This window comes from Lottia gigantea, assembly GCF_000327385.1.
Source record: "Lottia gigantea unplaced genomic scaffold LOTGIsca_29, whole genome shotgun sequence".
NCBI lineage: Eukaryota > Metazoa > Mollusca > Gastropoda > Lottiidae > Lottia > Lottia gigantea.
This window is the reverse complement of record NW_008708943.1, coordinates 2,337,510-2,362,956: the sequence shown is the minus strand read 5'-3', so window position 1 is coordinate 2,362,956 and position 25,447 is coordinate 2,337,510. Positions and strand designations below refer to the sequence as shown.

The 25,447-nt window shown below is 31.7% G+C and overlaps 2 protein-coding genes across 2 annotated transcripts; both read right to left on the bottom strand.

The window, feature by feature from the left end:
- Positions 1-1,463: 1,463 nt before the first annotated feature.
- On the bottom strand, positions 1,464-8,318 carry LOTGIDRAFT_161540 (hypothetical protein; the record flags this gene model as incomplete). The annotated part of the gene is made up of 12 exons (XM_009056906.1): positions 1,464-1,565; positions 2,119-2,167; positions 2,532-2,640; positions 3,283-3,391; positions 3,953-4,059; positions 4,791-4,856; positions 5,301-5,454; positions 5,751-5,884; positions 6,252-6,311; positions 6,731-6,860; positions 7,531-7,580; positions 8,165-8,318. The coding sequence occupies 12 exons, from the start codon at positions 8,316-8,318 to the stop codon at positions 1,464-1,466; spliced, it is 1,224 nt and encodes a 407-aa protein (XP_009055154.1).
- Positions 8,319-11,803: 3,485 nt separating this feature from the next.
- Positions 11,804-24,662, bottom strand: LOTGIDRAFT_215855 (hypothetical protein; the record flags this gene model as incomplete). The annotated part of the gene is made up of 16 exons (XM_009056905.1): positions 11,804-11,906; positions 12,126-12,301; positions 13,051-13,137; positions 13,409-13,597; positions 13,985-14,107; positions 14,396-14,575; positions 14,778-14,890; positions 15,225-15,300; positions 15,573-15,694; positions 16,066-16,207; positions 16,751-16,828; positions 17,255-17,388; positions 17,809-17,977; positions 18,227-18,390; positions 18,864-19,101; positions 24,492-24,662. 16 exons carry the CDS (start codon positions 24,660-24,662, stop codon positions 11,804-11,806), a joined length of 2,265 nt encoding a protein of 754 aa, XP_009055153.1.
- Between the last annotated feature and the right edge of the window lie 785 nt (positions 24,663-25,447).

Sequence of the window (25,447 nt, the reverse complement as noted above, 5' to 3'; positions counted from 1 at the left end):
ATCGTCTCGACACAGTCCAAGTCATGTTCTATGTAACGTGAATAATAGAGCTGAAAGCAGACCTAAGAGGCTTGTAAAAAACGTTAGAATGCTATAATAGTCACCATATTCGTATCACAAAATGCAGTGATTTGATTGGATTGTATGCCAGCAAATACAGCCAATCAGAGCCTTGGCAGAATGGCTGTAGTAATTATTATGGCTTGGTTGTCACAGATTTTCTGTCGATCCCTCTTATTAGCTATATTTGCTACTGTACAATCAAATGAAATCGCTTCATTTACAACAAAGGTGACATCAGTACGAAGGATTCGATAATCAAAAATTATTCGTACATTTAGCCTACATTTAGTAAAATATAACAAAAAAGTGAAATTATTAGGTTGTTTTGAGAGAACTATGCGATTTTCCTACAATTGTGGTACTTCTGAAGACTATTTAGATCTACAGATTCAAGGCCAAATAAATGGTGAACCATAAAAATAACCATAAAATAATCATAGCCTACCTCTATGATTTTGGGGTATTGTTTTACCATGGCTTGGCTGTTTTGTTAGTCCTAAATGTGTTGTAATTGGACCACCTCTTAGTTCAGCAAAGCTGACAGAAATACCAATTGAAACAATAAAAATGTAGTGATGAAGTAACATCCTGAAAATTCCTAGTTCTCCATGTTTTTGGTTGTCAAAATAATGGACCATTGACTTAGTAACGTTTATGACGTTACGTCAAAGAAAATAAATAGTAACACGACGTCATAGTGGTAGGCTTACGACGATTAGCCTATAGTTAGAAAATTTACAGAAACAATTAATAGAGTTTACCACCCTTCAAATCCAATTAAATAAGATTACAATTTCGTTCTTTTTTTCCGATTGTTTTTTTTTCTCCATTGTAATCTAACAATTTTTCTACCACAGTGTCGTTCCATTGACGCTATTTTAAACCAATCAAAACGTGTCATATATACCCAGTTTCTTGATATCAATCAATGAAATGAGGAAAAGCTTTTAAAATCATTATCTATGTGGATTCCCCAAAAGTGCTGCGAAGTAGCAAACTCAGCTATAAGGTACTCCTGATAGCAAGTATGGTCTTCAATCATTGTAATGAATGTCTACCAGAAGTCTCTGACATATTGGATATTGGTGGCGTATATAAATGATAAGCAAACGTTATGGTCTATTTAGAGCGACCAGGTCAGGAAAATAAGCATTTGCTGCCTGCCTGCCTTGCTGGTTGCACCAACAGTGTACTGAAGTGAGGGTCAAATATCTTTCAGACTTGTAACCAGCCCTTCAATTCCCTATGTTTCATAATAAGCCCAATGTGAAAATAATACAGCTGTTTATAATATAACAATATACATAAAACATTCAGTTTCCATCTTTATAGTTAACAAAAACCAATGTAATACGATACAATATAACAATAATATAATAAATTTAGACAAATCTATGATTCTAGCTTGGATTGACCGCCATTCCCATTCTCGCTGCCTCTTCTTGCTCTTTTTTCTTTTTTTCTTTCTTTTTCTTCTTTTTCCTCTTTCTTTCTTCCCTCTCCTGTAAGACAAGATACAGATCATAGGTAACCAGATCTATGTAAACCCGAGAAATGAGGGCAGATGGGGCTGCCGGGGCGAAACAAGGTACATAAATGATGCAGTGATTTTTATTTTTTGGGCAGATAAACTCAAAACATTATCTTAAACTCATAGATGCTCGGATCACGACAGATATTCTGAACGCAATGTAAATATTGAACACAACATGGATATCTTAAACACGAGGTATTCAATGAACATAGATACATTAAACGCAACGTATATACTGAACACAACATAGACATCCTAAATATAACATATATACTGAACACAACATAGACATCCTAAATATAACGTATATACTGAACACAACATAGACATCCTAAACTGAACACAACATAGACATCCTAAATATAACATATATACTAATATATCATACCAAAGGTATTTATAAAGTAGATTTCCTAACTATTTACCAAAGTGTGATATCATTGTTTCCAGAATATTTATCATACATATTGTATAGATTGTAGGAAAGCAAAGAAATTAACACAGACAATTATAGCTTTTACCTCTTTCTCCCTCTCTTCTTTTTCAAGCTTTTCTGCTTCTGCCTTCTTACTGTTAAGAAAGATATAAACAATATTTTCAATAACAGTTAAATTAAATATGTTTTCATAGGATATCACTTGGCAAACAGTAGTTTAAGAAGATTACATACTGACACCACCTGACAGCTTTGAAACACGTTTTGAGGTCAGAATCTTAACTAGTCTGTATTTTACTAATATAATTATTATATGGCCGCCGAAGGACATGCTTATAACAACCAAAATCATTCTGCCACAGAATTTTCGAATCAGTTCCCTTACAGAGAGTATATACAAATCGATTCTAAAAAGGGACATGAAAACGACTTAGACCATCATCACTGTCGTGGAAGGGTCCAGTAGTCATGAAACGTTTACATTTGTAATTTACTTACCTATTTCGATAACAACAAAATCCGATTAACAAAACGGCTAATACCCCACCACTAACTCCATATAAAGTAGCATCTGACGAGTCTTTTTTCTTCTTTTTAGTATCTTTTTCTAAATTACATATTCAAATTTAGTTTAGTGTTGTAAATCTTTGTAAACTTTCATGACTATACCAAGTAACAAACTAGACGAAAACAGATTTCATCAGACATGCGCACCGAAATATTAACTTGACATTGCACTTAATAAAAGGTATTACCCGCTGAAGTTGTGACCTGGCATTGCATTGCCAAAAGGCGTTCCCATTGAACTTGTGACCTAACATTTCACACCAACACGTCCCCAATGCTATTATTGCATTCCTATTACAATTATTAAATCAATTATACAAAGAAACTATGAAATTTGCAATACAATAGTGATTTTGCAAATTATCAAGACAGCAATTTCAAATTGAACGTCCTTTGTAGATCCGTATCAAATCTTATATATGCCATTCTAGAAATATTACAAATATTAAAACAGAACTTGAATCAAGAATCATTTGACATGGTCTCATGAAAGAAGTAAGCGAATGTATGGTTTGGACATATGGTTGTTACTCAGAGTTTCACGCTATGCGATTTTCGGACAACCGACTTACTTTCAGCCTGCGCCTCTACTGAAGTTGAACAAGTAGAACTTATATTCTTATATCTACATTTTGAGACAATTTCATTCTATATATAATATATCATATACTCATGTACTTACTTTTGTTACCAGCAGCTAATTTGCCACGATCCATCTGTTTAGCACCTCCTCGACCAGCTCCGTTCGGTCCTTGTTTTCCTCTAGCAGATCCCATTGGCCGACTTTTTCCCTGCAACGTTTTCAATAAAACTATTGAGTTGATGATGTCCTTTCATAAATTGGTGAACAGTTAAAACAATTTTACAGCTTTCGTTCAATAAAAAGGACATGACTTCCAATAATCAAGGGTGCAATATGATTTTTGTGAGTAGGAAAATTGTTTTGCTCAAATTTATGAAAAATATTAACCAAAATTTAGAAATATCTGAAAGTTTTTAAGCCAAAACTTTCTAAATAGTTGACGTAAACTTTTCGTTATAATTTTCCTTTTTTTGAGTTGTTAAAAACTACCGTACGGATTTAAGCACCTATACGTATTCAAAAAGTTTATAATACAAATATCGAGTCTTTCTGAGGTCCTATACCAAACCTCGTTCAAGCTGCTTACTAAGTACACTCTTTTAAAACAAATTCAGTTTGTTCAAGTGGATACATAGATGTAAATAACATACATTAGAAATAAATAAACCAAGTACTTCCGGTCCAAACCGCACATATATAACGACATTTTTGATAATGAAACTTTGCCATTTTAATGTCCTTGTGAAGCGAAATATGGATATTGTCTTACTTGGACTGCTTGTTGCATCTGACCGTCAGGTAATGGCATTGGGTTGCATTTTACATCTTTATTCACTTTATCTTTGGCACCATCAAAATAGTCATAACATCCTTTAGCTGAGAATAAAAACAAAGCAGAAAGTATGTGTTTGGGCATCCTAGAGGTAAGAGTTGAGATATCGTGGAAATAACGGTTAAGATACCGCGGAAATAAAGGATACGGTATCGTGGAAATATGAGTTAAAATATCGTGGAAATAAGGGTTGGGGTTCTTGGATATAATGGTGTGATATCGTGGATATAAAGGTGTGATATCGTGGATATAAGAGTGTGATATCGTGGTATAAGGGTGTGATATCGTGGTATAAGGGTGTGATATCGTGGATATAAAGATTAAGAGGGTTGGTATATCTTTGATGTTATGTTTGAGATATCGTGGAAATGAGGATTGGAGTGCCTTGAAAGTAAGAGTTGAGATATCCTAGAAATGATAGCTAAGATATCTTAGAAATAATAGTTGAGATATCTTGGAAATAATAGTTGGGATATCTTGGAAATAATAGTTGAGATATCTTGGAAATAATAGTTGAGATATCTTGGAAATAATAGTTAAGATATCGTGGAAATAATAGTTGAGATATCGTGGAAATAATAGTTAAGATATCTTGGAAATAATAGTTGAGATATCTTGGAAATAATAGTTAAGATATCTTGGAAATAATAGTTGAGATATCTTGGAAATAATAGGGAAATAATAGTTAAGATATCGTGGAAATAATAGTTAAGATCTTAGAAATAAGGGTATGGATAATTGACACGATATTTTGTTAAGATATGTCGGTACTTACGTCTAATAAATGGTCTCAAATATGTCGAATGTGGAGGCAGTCGGGTAGTAGGAGGAGCACCGCCACCTGTTATATATTAAAACAGAACAGTTTTAGTAAAATGGTATTTCGACCTCAAACCTGGCTATTTACAGAGTAGGAAGCTTCTTCTTCAAAGAGTGAGTTCAGGCTTGATCTATAATTTTATCATTTGCGTGATCTTGAACTCTGATGTCCACACGACCCATTTAAAGAATTGGAAAATTTGGAAGTTGGTATTTGTTGAAAGAAATTTAAATCGGGCTCCTCGAAGCATAATCAGTTGGTTTGAGATCATGAATTCTAATATTCTTGTTTCAAATTCATTACATTAATAAAATGTCTGCATCACTTTTCGGCGTGTGGACTTAGAGGTGGAAAAGAATATAATGGTTGTCTCTTTGTCCACTATTGAACACAAGATAAAATAAAGTATAACAACTTTCAGATCAGGTTTAGTTACCTGTCACAAAAACAAGCTGTATCACTTACTTGATGGTGGAGTTTTTTTAAACACCCGAATCTCTGAATATTCGCCACCACAAAATTGTTTAACGTTGTTAACACATTTCACTTTTTGACATCGGAAATCTTCTATCTTTTTTAACGTGTCGGCTTTAAGAAAACATGTACAGAATGCTCCATTCTGTAAACACAAAAATAAAATCTCTATGTATGGCCTCATTTACATATAATATTTAGACATCTTTTCATAGATTTCATAGCTTGAAACACTTTGAAATAGCAGGATTTTTCCTAAGTTATTATTGCCATCTTTATTTAAATCTGTAATTTATCAATTTGGCTACCATTTGCAGCCTATAATGACTTCGCCCGAACACCCCTTAAACTGTAGACGAAAGCTTTGAATCTGATTTGGAAATTGAAAATGTGAGAATCGGACCTTAATTGGGAAATTAAATTGATACATATGCCACTTACTGTAACAGCAGCAAAATTGTGGTGGTACAAGTCAAAACAACTTGCACAGCATAAGTCGACGGTCATCCTTAATGTTCCAAAGTCAAGTCGTTTACCTAATCGTGGTGGGTTTTCGTAACATCCCATGTAGAAACCTACGATAGAAATATACAGAGACAAAGTTCTAGCCCCGTTGTTTTGCATAAGCAGATACGTCATGTTTTAAGACCTTCAGGGTTTCGTCAAAATAGGCGTTAATGTCCACACTGGTTAAAAATCAAATTATTATCCTCACTTTGTACACTTTCTGACGTAGAATTCCTTACTATTACTAATAAACATGTACGGAGAGGTCCGAATGGCCAAGGTACAGTGTCGTGCCATGCACGGTGTATGGTGCTGGATTATAGATAAAGTATATAATGGAAGATACATATCGTGTCCGAACCCTGTACCTAATGTCTTTTGAATTCAGAACGGTACCAGACACAGTTTTAATAGAAATAAATTTTGAGAACTTACGACTTGAATCATATTTAGTACCAGCTTTATTTAATGCTTTTTTAGGATAGTACGCATAACCTTAAATTAAACCAAAACATATATATAAAAATCCTCAAGGTTATAAAAAGGTTTCATGTGTCAATATTCTTTCAGCCACAGACAACGATGTACGTCGTTTATCACATTGAGATATCGTATACTGTTGCTTAAAGTTAAAGAGGCAGATGGGCCATTTTTTTGACCAATCATACGAGAATTTCTAAGATAAGCCAATCAGTAAAAGTGTTCACAGCTCACCGTCGAAATTTGAGCCTTTTGTCCAGAATTATCCGCTTTTGAAAGTTTAAAAGAAGAGTCGTCTTTTTGAGACACTGCCATATCTAGAAATTCTGAAAATCAAACTCGTCCTGATAAAATATTTCCCTCGGGTTACAGGAAATAACTCAAAAACCAAATATATTTTACTGTCTATAGGTGAATAAAAATTGATATATTACCTGTTTTATACGTAGCAAAAGCCGCTTCTCCACCACAATTCTGTTTGGAATTAGCTTTACATCTTATTTTACACTGAAAGGGTAACCCTTTCTTCAGAGCCTTATTGTCACAACTACACTTATTTCCTTTCTACAAAATTAAGAGAACAGTTTTAATCTAAAATTAATACCAGCTGTCCCCGGTTGGCAAAAGAAAAACAAAAAAGAGCAGCGCAGTCAGTCATTCACATATAAGCAGAGCAAGGCGTTCTGAAATCAATCATTCGCCGACCTGCTCAGCTTATAGCGTGATTTAACCCTAATGATCTCAAGTTATTTGCAGTGGCTAAGCCAGGTTTACATCCGAGGGGGCGAAATATCTGTGATTGCCCGAATTTCTAACCTAGTTATGAGATTTTTGCCCGAAAAACTTTCTTTCGGTGTTGCGAGGGGGGAGGGGAGGCGCGGCTGACCCCACTGACCGCCTTCCATTCTGGCCCTTTTTGCTCCGCCACTGGACCTTGTTTGACCCTATATTCATTTTGAAGATTTATATATTATGATTTAAAAAACGTATAAAATTGGCTTACACGTAACATTGCAAGAGGCTTTCTCTTTAACCAACAATACAGGATACAATCTTCAACAGTATTTTTTACTACACCGGTATCTACTTTTTTTGTTTTTTTTTTCCCTTTTTTTTTCTTTTTGTTAGCGACATGGGCTTTAAGTTTTTTAGGTGTGTAACGACTTATCGTACCAAGCATGCTCGATCTTAATGCCTTAAACCTCGGATCCATGTTTCTTGCTCTCCTCTTTACCCGTTTACCTTTGGAAGAAACATAACAGTTATCTCCCAACTTCATGTCTTCTGCAATTAAAAAAGGGAAAATCATTAATAGCCTTTCATGCTCTATGCGCAAATAAATATGTTTCTCTAGATCTATCTCTTTTTTTTTTTTTTTTTTAAACTTAAAGAGTGCGTCAAATTCAAAATTCAAAAATCAAATGGCTACGGTTTCCTTTGTTTCTGACAATAATATGGCCTTGCTGTTACTGTTGGCCTAATCAGTCAAGTCACTCTCAGAACCCTGCTATGGACCTTTCTGGTGTATCTTTATTATATATGGTACAGGCCCGTACCTAAAAAAAAGAAAAGGGGGTGGGTAGATGACTCGAATGACTTGCTGACTGAGCTTTACTGGCCTGATATAGCCTAGCCTAGCCTAGGCCTATTTATTACTATTAGTATTTCTAGATTCTAGAATCTGGGACTCTTGACAAATTAGACTCTAGTATTAGTTATAATATAATTTCTTCTATTTCTTTTTCTTAAAATAAAAAACTCAAAGTTTTAAATGGAATTAGATCTAATTCTAAAATCTTGTTGTTTTAAAACTTGGTTAATAAATAAACTAATGTTCTTACTTCTAGTTCTAGACTAAGCCTACTTACTGAAATTTTTATCAAATGCCGGCATCCAACCTGGTGGGTTTCTCGATATCAAGCCTTTGTATCGAAAATAGTTATTCGTTGAAACTGCAGATACACGAAACTCCAATAAAACCACCATCAATAGAATTGATGTTGTGATTTTGTAGAGTTCCATGTTGTTCTTTTAAGAACTCATCCACCATGTTGCCAGATGTATGACGTCATTCTTTGTTTATATTTGACGTCACGTTAGGCCTGTCAAAATGAACTCGGCAATTGACGTCGACATCCTCGGCACTTTCCGTAAAGCTGAATCTGTTGCACAACCTTTCTAACATGGAGCCGGCGCATCGTTTCTAAACCACACCCCATTCGTCATACTTCCTCGGGGTATTTTGAAGACCAATCAAAAGACTGAATTGAAATCATTCACATATCCAATTCTTTATAGAATTTTTTACATCATAGAACTGACTTTTAAGATATTAAAAGTCTATTGATTACCTCCCTTATAATAATTCAGACTACAAATAATGTTGACAAAGAAATAAAATTAAACTCGACTTCAAAGGCATAAAAAATCCTTAAATTTGTTTTGATCGTTCTCGAGTCCCAACCATTACCATTATGGAGACAATTAAAATCCAAATTTTCCTGGGGTTTATTCTGTGATACCCCATTGCCCAATGGTGTAGTGGACTAATTTGACAAAAAGTATTTTGGGTTTCATGATTGCAGTCAATTTCTCCTTCAGAGGATGACTAATGCCAACAGGAATAAAAATATGTAAAAACAAATACAAGAGTTATATATAAAATTATGTTTTATTTATAAGCTGATCATGATATGATGAAGGCAAGGTGATTTTTTTTTTATGGGAAAATAAATTAACACTAGCGAAATAGGAAGATAAAAACCAAAGTATTTTATTCACATCTTACTGAATCTAGGCTATCTGATCAAAATGCAAATATTTTATATATATTGTTTTGTTTCTTTCTGTGGGTGACTTCATTTGCCATCCATAATCTTACGAAATTGTTGTCAAGGGAATCATATGTTCTTGGTCATAATATAATATTCAGCCAATCAAATGCTCTGTACATAAAATTTTTCTTTCTATATGTAAGGATTCATTGATGCTATTGGGTAAAAAATTTTTACAGAATGTGACAAAAAGAAGAATCTCCACAGTAAAGTAAATGAAACATCTATATCTGCATTTCAATCAAAATGAATTTAAATGGGATATAGTTATCTGATTATAAGCTGGTAAGAGAGAATTTAGCATCAGTATACATGATTATTATCTCTTATATTGCAGTAAACATGAAATAATCTATTAAAATACAGATAGACTGAACTAAAAAAATACACAAACAAATTAACAAACACTCTAACAAAATAATTAAATCAAGAGATCATAAAATCTTGTAATAGCAATAGGCATGATTACATTGTATCAAATGAATAAATGAACAAATGACTGTATAACATCATAATAGACAATATGCTGTATTGAGATGATGTCCCTTTTAACTAAATGATAAAATGATGTAAAATTATAAAAGTATACAGTCTTATTTACATGTACATTCTTTTAAATCTACATAGAATGAGTATCATGAACATTTTAATATTGTTGTATAGTGTAGTTGAAGGTGCCCTCACACCATAGTGATTACCAGTTGTTTATAGTTGGGAATAATGAAAGTGTCATAAGCTTCACTATTCATTTGCATGTGAGTTGCGTTCGAAACTTGTGACCCCTATTGTTTTCGCAGCTATACGATTGCTATCGCTTGTGATCCCTATTGTGTGAGGGCCACTTTAGATATAAACTGTAGAAAATGCAAAAGTGATGTTTGCAATTCTTTTGCTTCGATACTCCAGTTTAGTCTAACTTTATTTGCAGGCTGTTAGATCCAGGGAAATAAAAAATGAAATTCCATAAAACTCAATTAAATTAAATAAATTATTAAATAACTTTAAACAACAACAAAAAATTACTCAATGACATAAAAATATCAGAATCACTGGCCTTTACTAAAAATATTAACTACTGATAAAATTACCAAGTAAATTCACAGATTATCATTATGTATATGTATTGTGTATATGTAATTATGCAAGAGATGTAGACATAGCGCAAATATTATGTCAATTAAACTGAGGTGGAGACCATGTTGATTTTAAATATTATATTAGACCATGTCACAAGACAATATAAATACATATGTCATGGAATTCATATAGGATCCTGAGGATTAGACACATATTATTTAGTTAAATAATACAGACTAATTATTCCAGAGCCTTTTAAGAGATCAATTTATAGTATATGATAATAAAAGGTCATGGGAATATTCAAAGAAACACACCCTGAACATCACTGACTTTATTGTCACCATAAATTGTAAGAAATATGCCCAAAACTTTTGGCCAACAATAACTGTGTGCAATACCTATCATTTCATATAAATAAAATAAAGATTAAAACCTAATAAAATGGAAACTGACTATAAAAAAAATTCCGAAATAACTTAGATCCAAAGCAACAATTTTAAGAGCTATTTCATAAAAACTATCATAAGGCTCTTTTTTTCAGTAAACCTATCATATAAATATTTATAACTCCTTGTATTAAAATACTATCACAGTACTTAGAGAAAGATATAGATGAAAAATAGAATCTACAGCTACATATAATATAGTCCTGCAACGATATTCATGTACATCTGAATTTACATTGTCTAGCCAAAGTATATTAAGTAAAGCTATGTATATTCATTGTACAGAACAAGTATAATACTGATAATAATTACACTATTATAGGCAATCTGTAAGGTACAAGGGCCTCTTTACTTCAAATATACCAAACTTTTACTTATCTTTACAAATGGATATCTGAATCTTAATTATTTAGTTATTATCTTTTGACAGCACTTACATTAGCTGAGATGTTCCAGAAGGGGAAAACCCCTTTCCTTTTGGCCAAAATTGTTAAAAATAACAATCACCATTGAATTAAGAAATAATAGACTTCTTTTATGGAATACAATTTTTTTCAGGCAATGGACTGATGAAGATTAGGGAAATCTAGTTTTAACATCCCTGTGATAAAGATAGTAATTGTATTCTATAAAAGTTTATTATTTCTTAATTCAAGCCAATTACTAAATCCTGTTCAAAGAATCACAATAGAAAATGTAAATTAGCACAAACTGTGAATAATAGCCTGTTTTTTTTTTAAAACATGTCCATATTACAAATATCTACCACCAAATCACATGGAATGTGAAATTCTAAAAAATTAGTTCCATTTTCTTGATACATTGAGCACTTTTATATCACAAAAAAATTTGTCACCTTTCATTTTGAGTCATAATCTTTCACTGAGTTTCATTTCTAAGTTAATCACTCAGACACAAAAAATATCTTATCTAATCACAGATCAGTACCATGTCACAAGATCAGAATCTCACTCTGATATCTGTATCAAACTGTGTTCTAGGTTAAGCTTTTAATCTTCAATATTAGGCTTTCTCCTGTTTCACCAACAAGGATCCAAATCCAAGCACTTGCAGATATTCAAGTGGTCACAATTTTCTTGCGTCTGTTTCCAGACATAAAGGCAAACATTTAATTCCGACACCTGTCTCAAGCCATTCCAAATCCCTGACTGCCCTCGTTAATGGCCAGTAATAAGGAATGATGAAACTGGTCAATACTGTCGTAGAATGGAATACACAACTGGTTAAAACTGAAAAGAGAAAAAGATGATTTTCAAAAGAAGTTTCAAAAGATTCATATCCATTATTGGATACTACTGTATATTGGTTCAGATAATTCTAGAGACAAATACTGGTCATGGTCTGAAGATAGGATAGGATCCATCTTTAAAACATTTTTTCTCAAATTTGAGAAGAATAAAAGATGAACTCAACAATTATCAAATTGTAGAAAAATTCTAAATACATACCAGGTATGAGCTGTAGGTAAAACATTGAACATGGGGGTCGAACTCAGCTGTATTTTGGGTAATAATTCTGAGAAACCTCCCACTGGTAGCTGTGAACATCCAGTAATAAACTGTAACAATCGTGCCATTTGTTCATCTGTAAACCCAGCAACAATCGTCCAAAACCAATCTAACATCTGAAAATACATTTACAGCATTGAAATATATACATTATATCAATATCAATTCTAAAAAAAGTAAAAGATTATCAGAGTCTAGGGCTAGCCAGCAGATTGCTGTCTGCAGTTGATATAAACTTCTGGTTATTCAAAAGGTAAAAGACTTTACAAAGCCAGTGCCAGATCATTTGAGGATCAGCTGTAGGGGTACATGACCTAGATTTTAGCCCAAAATCCTCTAAGGGAAGACATACATTTCATGGACCAAATATTTGATCAGTGCCAAAGTTTAATATGTTTTATTGTCTTTTATAATCTGCCAATCTAGAAGTGAGTTCAAAATGAATTTCCAATATGCTTGGAATCAATCAATCAATCAATGTTTTCTCTTTAAAGGGGCATTCTGCTTTAATTTCAACGTGTGTGATATTATATGTATGTCCTTTGTATACATTGCCCTTGCGACAGAGAAACCATTTTAAACATCAAAATTTAGTTAAAAAATACATGACATGATTTTTATCAGAGTATTTCGAACTACAGACCTAGAACTCTACAGCTTTTGGAGGTACATTTGTGAAATTGCTTCCGAGTAGTTATTAATAATTGGTAGTTCAATTAGAATTCATTTCTCATAATCAAATTTTACAAAAGGTAAGGGGCATCTTCCTCTATGTGTTGGCATGCAGTTTGATATATTTCATGCTCCATACCACAAAAACTGATTGAATAAAAGCAGAATGTGCCTTTAAATGATAAATTCCTACCTTGCTAAATTGAGGAGAGGTACCTGACACTGTGTGATGAATTTTAAAATCAGCTATACTATAATTATCAGTTCCACACATTAATAACTACAAAATATCACAAACACAAGATTATATAATATATAACAAGTGCTGACACTGAAAATAATATTTTTCACAGTCAAATAAAATGGGACTCAGAAACTTTTTTTCAATTTTGTGGTCTGAATTCAGGTCATGGAACTGCTGGGCAATCTCAACAACAGTTTTATAAATTCAAATCCATCATCACCTTGCTGAAAACATTGTCCTTCAGAATTTTATAGTGGATATTTTTTGCAAAAATTCTGCTCTCATGAACATAATGAGTTTTACCTACCTCTAATTCATTTTCATCAAATATACTGAGTAGATTATCAGGGATTAACTCATTTAATCCCTTTAGGAACGCCTCTAGTTCATCTTTCACATTGGATGCCAGTCTATACTGGGCTAGAACATCTAAATATCGTAATTTATTTCTATTATTCACTGCTGTGCGACTTCCATTTGGTATATATTCTATAATCTGGAAAGAATAGAGAAAAGATTATTTCCTGTATATTTCATCCCTACAAAATCTACAATATAACTCACATTGAATCCATTACACCTTGTAGGTTGGCTTACTACATAATTATATTCACTACAACTTTCGCATTGGTAAATTTTATTTGAAGAGACAACAACAATGTACCTTTACAATGTTCAAGACACAAGGATATTAACCGAGTGTCAGTCATCTATCTGTCACCCCTCAATTTTTTATTTAACTCTTCCAGACATGCATTCTTTCTATTAATATGAAACTGGACATGTATGATTGGAAGAGCTCATTTGTAAATTTAGCGGTGTTTTTGTTGTATGTCAAGTTATATCAAACCTAGCAAAACAGAGATAAATCTGGGAAACTTACCTTTGTTAACTGTCCATTAATATACTCATCTTCACTAAACGTCAAATCCATATCATTGATATCATTATCTTCTATAAACTTGATTTTAGTTTTATATAACTCAGGATCATCAGACTCAAAATACTGAAATTACAAAAATATGACCTTTCAACTTTGACCTCCCATGCTATATGTATATATACAATATAACATTAACAAATTGATCTTATACTATTTAAACTGGTTGGATGGTGAGTTTTAAGGGGTAAGACTGTCTCATGTTGTTACTAAGATTGTCATACAATCTCTTTGAGCAACTGGTGCTAAGGCTGGTACTAGCTGTGATCATCTATGTCACCTTCACTTGTGCCAATCGTAACCTTTGTGAAACTTGTGCCTGGTTAACGAAGACTAGATAATCAATATTCTTACCTTATAGTTGACTCGTAAACCAATTAGTTGAGCTAGAAAAGAGCGAGAGAATCTGGCTTTCACTAGCTGTCGATAAGATCGTCCTAAACATGATTCATATAGACACTTTCCTACCAGTTTCCCAGCAAACTCATAATACTTTAATTTCAATTTCATTGGTCTTTTAGGGTTTGGGTGAACCTGAAATAAAATTTTCCACAATTAGTATTCTAGGTATGGATTTGTTGTTTAAATACAACAAGAACATGGAGCACTTCAAGGCAGGTTAAGAAGCTCACTACTAGGTCATAAGACCTACATTTCATGGATTTCCCTTCAACAGCTTACAGTGACCACAAACTCTTGTTGCACATAGAAGACTTGAAGAATTAAAAATACTTACCAGGCCTTGTGAACTATCTTCAAATCTTCTGAACAACCCACAACCATTAGGGTCAAATAATTCAGTACATAATAATTCCATCCATTCACGTCTAACACCACCCCAATCTAAACCTGTAATAGATATTGAGTAATTTCTCTATAAGAAATTTATAACACAATTGATTAATATGATATGCCATATCCTGGGATCAGATGAAGTCAATACTTCCTGTGTAACTGAATAATTCCTCATTAATTTAAGAGTAAGAAGTGTTGCCTATTATATATGCGTATTATACTCCCAATTATACAGTACATGATTACTCACAAAAATGTAGCTTTGGTTGTTTGTTTTAGGCATTTCTTTCTTTAATATCTGAAAAAACTTCATGATTTATCCTACATCTAATTTGAATGTCTGATTTATTGTAATATAATAAAAAAATTTCATAAAATTTCAACCTACCTTCTTCTCCAACAAACGTTATCTCAAATCTTTTACACCAATCAGATAATTCAAAATTCTTCGTTGCTTTATATGACTGGAAATACAATATACATCTATAAGCTCAAAAGATAAGTTTGTGTTAAGAGTTATTTACCTTGTGAGACTGGTTGAGGATCTTATGGTACATCCAAACAAATGGGAAATTGCTTACACTAACCATCTCAAACCCTTTGTTTTTGTATCTTACTTCATGACCTAGGATGCTTTTTTTATGTGAAAATACTATTCTCCTCTCACTTTAACACTGTTTTTAAAGTCTCTATAAATTGTAAGCACCTGATAGTAGATATTTAATATGGTACTTACACTAAGTAATAATTTCGACCTGTCTATTTTAATAGGTAAACAGGAGTGAGCTTTCCGAGAATGAATCTGACGAACTTCGTGATGGAAAAATGTCTGTTTATCTAAAAATGTTTCAGAACCGCCTGAAATTAGACACAAAGTTAAGAGTCAGTAACAAGTTTAACATTGATAGTCAATTTTAGCTAAATTGGATACTAAATTCTTAATACTAAATTTAAAGTGAAAATTATAAAAATTGAGTTCTTAAAAATAGTGATCAAATTGAAACTCTAATTTCATCATAAAATTTAATACTGGTATTTATATACATTAAAACAAATATCTAGACGTCTTTAGGCTGGTTAACATAAGCCTCTGGTTACTTCATCTTTTGACTTAATGTACATGTACTACCTTTATGTTGTTAGCAGTACTGATACCCTTCAGTGCCATACTGGTACCCTCAGGTACACTAGTCCATGAGGCTGGGAACACCCCAATCTGAATTACTTACCTATATTTTTGAGTAGAAAACTAGTAAAGGTAGCAGCTATGACATTTCTATCTTTAGCTGCTATAACTATAGGAGGCTGAGAACCATCGTCTATTGTAAATGTTGGTGCTTCATAGTGGTTATTATAACCATTAAAATAAAACTAAAAAACAATAAAATAACAATCATATTCAGAAATTAGACGTAAAGATTATGCAATGAAAGTTCTTAAAGATGGGTTCCCTTATTTTCATTTATGAAAATGAAAATGAAAATGCTAATGCTTATAATTATATTCAATAAGAATATAATGATATGGTTAAAATATATGATAATTCATTAAAAACACCAATTAATCAAATAGTTTGCTTAATATGACACTAAAAAATAAGGAAACCCATCTTTAACTATTTTACCCACTGAAATTAAACTATGATACATAGAATATCTCAGTTGATAGCAAGTTAAATTGTTGAATTTTCCTAAATGTAAGAAATATTCAGATATCACTTTCATTGCTAGAGAGAGTCAGCTCAGTGTCAACTTTAAACCCCTTTCAATGTCCAATATGCTGCAGATCTAATAGATTACCATATATCTTAGACAAAGTTATATTCAATATATTCATTTATTCATAGCAGATTATAAAAATATTCACAGAATAGGATGGTTGATGAAAGATGAAATGAATTACTAATTTGTTTACCTTCGTGGAGGGACACACTCTAAAAGTATATAGTTTTTTACCAATAATCTTTAAATAAAATTCCTTAAGTGTTAATTGCTGAAAAAAAAAACACAAATAATTTAAAAGGTTATGGAAGCTATCCATGTCTGACTGGTGCACTAAAAACGACATATTTTACAGAAAAAAAATACTTGAAAGTTTGATTCAGAGAGAGACAATGATGACTATGTATATTGTTGCAATAAAAGCAAGAAGTAGTATGAATAAAAATCTGAGTAATGTTCTAGTTCATGGTAGATTAGATCCCCTTTCATTAACTCCCTGAAACAATCACTTTGTATTTCTGAATTATTTGTTTATCTTGTAAATCTCTCCAGAAGTAGGTAACTTCTTATCAAATTGATGTATTCCAATGTGAAAATCCATAGTCTCTATTTGTGACCCAGGCCAGTGCTTCTATAATAGAGTATCTCTTATAAAACTTTCCATTAACATTAAAGGAATATCCTTTGTGACACTTACCTTTGGTGAAATATATACATAAACTTTTTTAGGTTTATCTAACTTTTCGTGATTATACGATATCAACCTAGCTTCATAATATATACTGTGTGTTTTTTTAATTAAATTTTTACTAACATGAACCATTTCATCAGCTACAAATAAAAAATATTACAATAACAATATGATTAGATAAAAATAGAAAATATTGAAATGAAAAATTGTACGAAAATATATATATTTCACCCATGAAATAATTGACAGCATTGGACTTATTTAGAGTGATAAAAAGACAAAATTGACGTAATTGCATTTTTTCTGATTTAGAAAGTATATCTTGTTAAAACCAAGCAATATCTGGCACTTGAAAGTTTCTACCAACAAATACCTAAGATGGCTCATGGAAAATATTTAAAAAATATTGTCCAAAAATTTCAGAACCAAGGCAATACACCATCAATGAGTCAACAACAGATTAACAAAATTTGAACTCTGCCAATACCTAACTAATATACTTTCACAAGCAATTATTGATGAACATTGTAATATAACAAACAATAAAAACATTTACTTACGACTTAAAACTAAGATATTAAAATCTCCATTTTTTAATTTTGTATCTCCATAACTGACTGTTGCTTGATAACAGCCTTGTCTGTCCATTTTTATATGCATAGTTAAACGTTTCCCCGTGGGGTCATATATAATCTGAGTTGTCGGTATATAGCGTATATTGGTACCAGCCTGAATTAAAAATATTTACCATTTTAGGTTAGACATATTGACAGCAAGTTTTCAGAATTTCGGTTTTCAGTTTTTGAAGTACATTATGTGTACTGAAGTACAATTAACACATTGGCGATAAATAAGAAACCAGAAAATATAATATTACAAAGAATAAACTGAAATAAAGGTCAAAGTTCCAAAAGTTTAAAAGTATATCTTGTTCAAATCAAATTCATCCAAACAAAGAAGTTTCAATAAAAAACTTACCTCTCTGACTCTGATTTTAAAATAGTTACTTTGATCTGTTTTATATGTTGCTAGATTACCAAAACTATCTCTGGTTTCTATAGTAAGGGGATGTGATGTGCCAGCTGTACAAACTACAGTAGAACTATAATTCATAAACCCTGTTTTACCAGCATCTATCGGTCCTGTGATATGAAATAAAGGGGCTGTTAAATACAACAGCAGCAATTTTAGTGTTTAAACCGTAAACTAACACCAAGTGACAGTGGTATAGCTCAGTCAGTAGAGTAGGGATTGTCTTTTCCTAGTCTAGGGTGATCTGGGTTCGAAACCTCCTCAAGGTCAGAACAAATTTCAGGTTCAAAAGTTTTTGCTAAATTAACCAATAGAAGGAATAGCAGAAAACATCATCTATAGGTCTTGAATTTGAAACAAAACAATAAACAAATAAATTCTCAAATTGCAAAATTTGTTGATTAAGATAATATTATTATTATGTCACTGAAAAGTGGAGTATTTTCAAGGCAATGATTTTTAACAATATTGTTATTTTGAAGATAGTGCATACTCCCCCTTTAAAAGTTTTTACTTTTTAATTGTTTTTCAATTGCAGATTTACTTTGATCTAAATTTGATTAACAGGAATTTCAGTTCTTACCTGGTTCAAAAACCTTATTAAAAGGACTTCCTTTAATATGTCTAGCTCCAATCATGACTGAGATGGTGTATGTTCCAGATTTATGAACAGTAAAACTGACTTTAGCCATATTGGACAAATCTGGCTCCTTAAATCCAAACTCCATATTATGTCCGACTTTAATTCCTTGATGCATGATCTCCACCAGTACATTATCACAAGTTGACACCGGATATTCTTTTCCATTCTTCTGGAAAAACTGAAAATAACAAAATTGGTTAGGATAATGAAATTGCTGGAAGCTATTTAAGATAATATGACCCAGCCAACATTTTTTAGATTAGATGGCAGAATTCTAATTACTTTATAAAAGTTTCAGGACAAAATGGAATAATTCATGAACTGACTAAGTTCATCTGTCTGAAACACAGAAATGGTGGACAACAAAAGTTCACATCTCCAGAAATATGAAGCCAACGATTTTCATGATATACATCCCACATATAAAGGATTTCAAGTAATTATAAAATCCCAACTATATTCAAAGGAAATGCAATGATGTAATGGCAATCACTTCTTTGAATAATAATTATTTTCATAATCTTCTCCATTTTGTCCTTTTAGATCCAGGATGTTCATCAGAAACAACTTGTTATTGTGCTTGTTTCAGCAATGTTATGGTCACATTCTCTTCAATACATCTGATATTATTACATATTCCAACATACAATATTATACAAGTACAGCAAATCTCTTATGATGGGTTAAATTTCCATTCGTCATAAGCCATTTAGATAAAGTAAACCACAGTCTCAGCTACTTAATCATAACAGGACATGGCAAACTTACATTTTTATATTGTCACATGTATATCAGCACAGGTTTTATATGTTAATACCAATAAATAGCATTTTAAATCACACATTTTCTAGTGTCCAATCCAAAATTATGGCAATGGTCTTATCTGTATAAAATACATTGCTTCAAATCATGACCAAAATCATCAAAGAAGTTACAACACCATGTACACACAACTGTAAAATTCTTTTTTAAAATGCAATTTCTTCCTCTATTTAAGAAAGATTTCTTCCTCTATCTTAAAACAAACATCTCTTAAAGTACTTTCAGCAATATAATTGAGATGATTTCAATCAGCCCAATTTCTCTCCTAACTATTCAAGCATCAACCAAATTTTCTCAATCAATAATTTCTCTTCCTCCAGCTTTGAACTTTTCTGAGAAAATATTTATCAAGAATATTTCATCAAATATCATACATCTAGGTTCCATGAAGTCTATCTTCAAGAAATCCTATCTTGAATAATAATTTACATAATTGACTTCACCACTTGAAAAACATTGAGTTTTATTTTCTTCATTATTCCTCTAACAACATCACTCTCTGATTTCTTTCATCAACTCAAAGAAGATTGCATAGTTTGTTCTAACTTGAAATGGAAAGGAAAACATATCCTATGTCCCTTTTTGGTGGCATAGAAATCTGAACAGAAAAACAACTTGAATGTCTCTTGAACCATCATGTTTATATTCAAATCATTCTGGATCACTGGCACCTTCGAACTTTTCAAGTGTTCACTATAGTTCCATAGTTCTGATTTTTTGTTGCAATTTTAACACAAAACAATGTCAATGTTTTTGTTATGGTTTCAGATAAGATCATTTTTTCACTTTGAATAATAAATTACAATTTTGGTAGCTACATGTCTGTAAATTACTTGTCAGCCAAGATCTTTGTTAAAACAGCTTTCTGTAATTGCTTTGAGACTGTTCACTCAATTTTCTGGAATCGCTGAGAAATTTGTTATACCACAAAAAAAAGACAACTGTCTATCAGGCTTTGTTACAGAAATTCATTCACTCATCTCATTTTGACATCAATTCCATATTTCATAACTTGCAATAATAGATATATCAACCATGTCTAAATTCTGTGATCGTTTTAGGAGATTTATTGGAAGCACCATAGACCTAGTCTATCTAATAACTAAACCAATCATAAATCATCCAGTCTGTAGAAATGTTCAGCATTAATATCCTTCTACCAAATAAATCTCTAGCATAACTCATTAATTTTATGGCCCTCTTTGATTTGCCGTATTATTAGGTGTATTGAGCCAATTTACACAGAGTCAAAGTACACACAATAAATATAATTGGATAATTCCATGAATAAGGAAACCGTAAGTTTTAGGAAACTGCAAATATAACTGATCTCTCAATGGAATTGCTTTTGCCATTCTTGATCATTTTGTTTTTCTTTTATACCCATAATGCATGTTATCTAATCCAATTTAGTAAATCGGAAAATTTTATTTTTATCAAATCATGCTCTGAATTAAAATGCCATTTTCACTTTCCTCATGGGTTTTATTTTTCTCGTATTCGCAAGTAGATTTGAAAAATATAGAATTAGACACAGTTTGTTCAGAATTTTATTGAATAAAAAGATAAAGATTGTGAATTAAGCAAAAAATTCTGAAGAAATCTAATCTGAGGTTGGGATTCAAATTGAACTAGACAAACATATGTTTTGGAAATGAGAAAACATGTGCTTAACAGTCATATCAAAATTCTTAAAATATCAGTTTGACAGTAATGATGTATCTATAAGAAACTAGTCATGGAACTAAGAATTCAAGAGTTATTTGAAAAAACAGAGGAAATGAGTGCTAAATGATGCTATCAAGATTCTAAAAGAACAGTCTGACTTTAATGTTATTCCTATAAGATCTATAACAACCCAAACATGGAACTCAGAATCCATGAGTTTTGTGGAAAAAACCCAGAGGAAATGAGTTCCCAACTGTGCTATGAAGATTCTTACAGAACAGTCAGACCATAAGGATGTATCTATAAGAAGCCAGTCAAGGAACTAAGAAATCCACGAGTTATGGGATAAAACAGAGGAAACAAGTGATAAAAGATACTATCAAGTTTCTTAAAGAACAGTCTGACCATAATGATGTATCTATAGGAGCTATAAGAGTCCAGTCAGATATATCAAAAGATTAAGTGAATCAGAAAGAGTAATGTATTTTAACTGAGGACTAGACTAGAAAATAACCAGAAAAAGAAATTCCAGAGTTTAATAACTAAATTAAATAACCATAAATACGTCTGTGTGTCATTATTCTGACCTCTGATTATTGGTTCAATAATTATAGATTAGGTTCTAAAACAAAACTGATACAATGTTATTTCCATCTCTTAAAATAGCTTGTAAGACAAGTTAACACAAACCAACACTGCAGAAAGATGTTATTGACGTAAATATGTTATTGACTGAAATATGTTATTGACTTAAATATGCTATTGGCTGAAATATGTTATTGACTTAAATATGTTGTTGACTGAAATATGTTATTGACTTAAATTTGTTATTGACTTAAATATGTTGTTGACTGAAATATGTTATTGACTTAAATTTGTTATTGACTTAAATATGTTATTGACTGAAATATGTTATTGACTTAAATTTGTTATTGACTTAAATTTGTTATTGACTGAAATATGTTATTGACTGAAATATGTTATTGACTTAAATTTGTTATTGACTTAAATATGTTACTGACTTAAATATGTTGTTGACTGAAATATGTTATTGATTTAAATTTGTTATTGACTTAAATATGTTATTGACTTAAATATGTTGTTGACTTAAATTTGTTATTGACTTAAATTTGTTATTGACTTAAATATGTTATTGACTGAAATATGTTATTGACTTAAATTTGTTATTGACTTAAATATGTTACTGACTTAAATATGTTGTTGACTGAAATATGTTATTGATTTAAATTTGTTATTGACTTAAATATGTTATTGACTTAAATATGTTGTTGACTTAAATATGTTGTTGATTTAAATTTGTTATTGACTTAAATATGTTATTGACTTAAATATGTTGTTGATTGAAATATGCTGGTGAATGAAATATGCTGTTCAATGAAATATGTTACTGACTAAATATGTCAAAAATATAAACATATTTCAAACCCTATTTTTACTGTATTTGTATTTTTTTTAAATAAATTGAGAACTATTTCAACATAGAGTAAATTTCCTGTTATTGTTATTACATGATAGATATACTATAGGTATGTGTGCACTCGTGATACAGGCTGTCAAGAAATAACTGATGGACACATTAATAATTAATATCCTCTCATTTTCAATTCACAATCTTCTCTTCAGTCAAGTCAATTCAGTTTAAAACAGTTGAAAGGTAGACTATTGACAGGATTTGACCTAAAGTCACATGCTTGTCTCATTTAGTGTCCATTGCCAAGAGCATTGACCTATCTTTCAAGGGATATGACCTAGAGTCAAATGCAAACTGTAAGCTATGTTGATTATGATTCTATCCATGCATTCAGTCAATGACTTTGAGAAGATTAATAGTTATAATGACCGTGCAAAAGCACCATGTTTCAGGATCAAACACCAGCTGGTTTTCCAAACTTTTTATGTGTTTTTGGGACACTGATATAGCATCAATGGCCATTCCAATCCGACTTGAACTAAGTGTTTTAGGACATAACTATCACAACGCTATGTATAACATTTTGGGGTCTTTATGATAGTGACATTACACAATTTACAATCCCTTTAAGTTTCTCAGTTAGACAAAAAAATAAACTGAGCTGCCATTGAGTCATATCACGGGGTAAGATTTCCACTTGGAGCTATTGATTCCCTGACCTTCTGACAGTAATGGATACCAAGACAGACAATTTGGAGGTCATTCCGATCTTAGTAACTATTTCACGTCCATACAATACGGCGGGAAGAAACAAGAACTAACCATAATTAGATTATACAATACTATAATTTCATTGAACAATCTACTTAGCTTTCAAGCCTTCTTCCTGGTAATAGATCTTTGAATCTAGGAGAATGCCAAATCTACTTGTATATCTTGATTTATGTTTCAGAAAAGAACAATTCCATCTTTTTTTCTAATTCTACATGGATTTATGTATTTCCTAAAAGACACTTCCTGTTATAGCAGAAACTAAGAGCTAATACTTCCTTGTAAGATCTTGAAATCAACAAGGGATATGTATTTAAAGTTAAGCTAGATTTAAGGTTTGGAAAGTCAATTTCTATTTTTTGAGAAGTTAATAGTGGGATTTTTTTAAATATTTTTCTGAAAGACAAAGTGTTTTATTTTCGAAATATCAATAGGTTTTATTTTATACGACAACGCATAATATTTCTTCATTTCTATCCATTAAGAGACTACTTTTATTATGTTTCCCCCACAAAAGCAAAATATATTTCATATTGATGTGGACAACGCTTTTGAAAGCTAGTGCCATATTTTCTCTTAAACCCTACTATTTTGTCAAATAGCTTTAAAAGCCTAGAATTATATTTTAAGATGATGTATATGCAATCAAAGAACAGTTGACATTAAAGAGTTGACAAGGAATTGAGAATTGCTGCTGATTCAAAATGTTTCAACCTATGCAGTTAAATTTTTTATGAAAAGATGTATAATACAGTATCTCTATAATTATCATTTCAAAATATCATGGTCTTGATATGTTATGAATAATCCTAAAATGAAAAAGTTGTCGTCCTTTTGGACCACCCTATATTTGTAGAGTAAATAATCAAACTTACCTTAATGTTGAAGGAAACTGTTTTTCCTACCACGATTGGTTCTTCCCAGTTCCATTCTACTGTACATGATTGTGGTGCAGGGTAACGCCCAGTAAAAAAATCAAATATGGTAGTTTTAGACGTTGGTAAGGAATGGTTTTGTATCCAGGATAAATTTGGTCCTAGCAACATGACGGCACCAGTTACTACAGAACTACCAACTACCATTATAACTGAAAATAGAAAAAAAATTCCAAAATTAATTTTCAAAAAACATAGCTGCAGAATCTTAATTCCAATATTCCACACTTATACAAACGGATAATTCAATATCAAATCAAAAATTTGTAAAAATATAAATGAATATAAGTAAAAGAAGGCTTCATTCCAAAATTATTTTCAGCTTAGCATCTACCTGCACAGGAAAGTATTAAAACCCAACAACTTGACTTATTTCCCAGAATCCAAACTTTAAATCTAATTCTCTCTACTTAAATACAACATATATTTTTTCCATAAAAAATGATCTGAAGATGGCAGAGTAAAAAAAACCGACACAAATAATCTGGAAGATAATCTTACAAGTGCTATAAAGCTATACACTAGACATTGCAACCATTGGTACAAATCCAACTACCAACTACTACAACTACCAACAACTACCTAGTTTGCGATATCAGCATCTGCTGGAAGCGAATGTTAACTTGTCATCTACCAACCAACATTTCCAACCATTGGTAAAGCAACTCTTCACGATTATGAAACTGACAAACCAACTCTCAATAACAACTATTAGCAGGTCTTTTACAAGGTGAATAATATTTTCACAGTTATCCATCTGGTTTCTATGATGTCAATAACACATTTGATTGGTTTAAACAACGTTTGCTACTGCCAACACTACATGTATATCTGTGACACTGTTTGAAAAACATTACAAGAGAATGCTGAAAACATTTTATAAAATCACTTTTCAA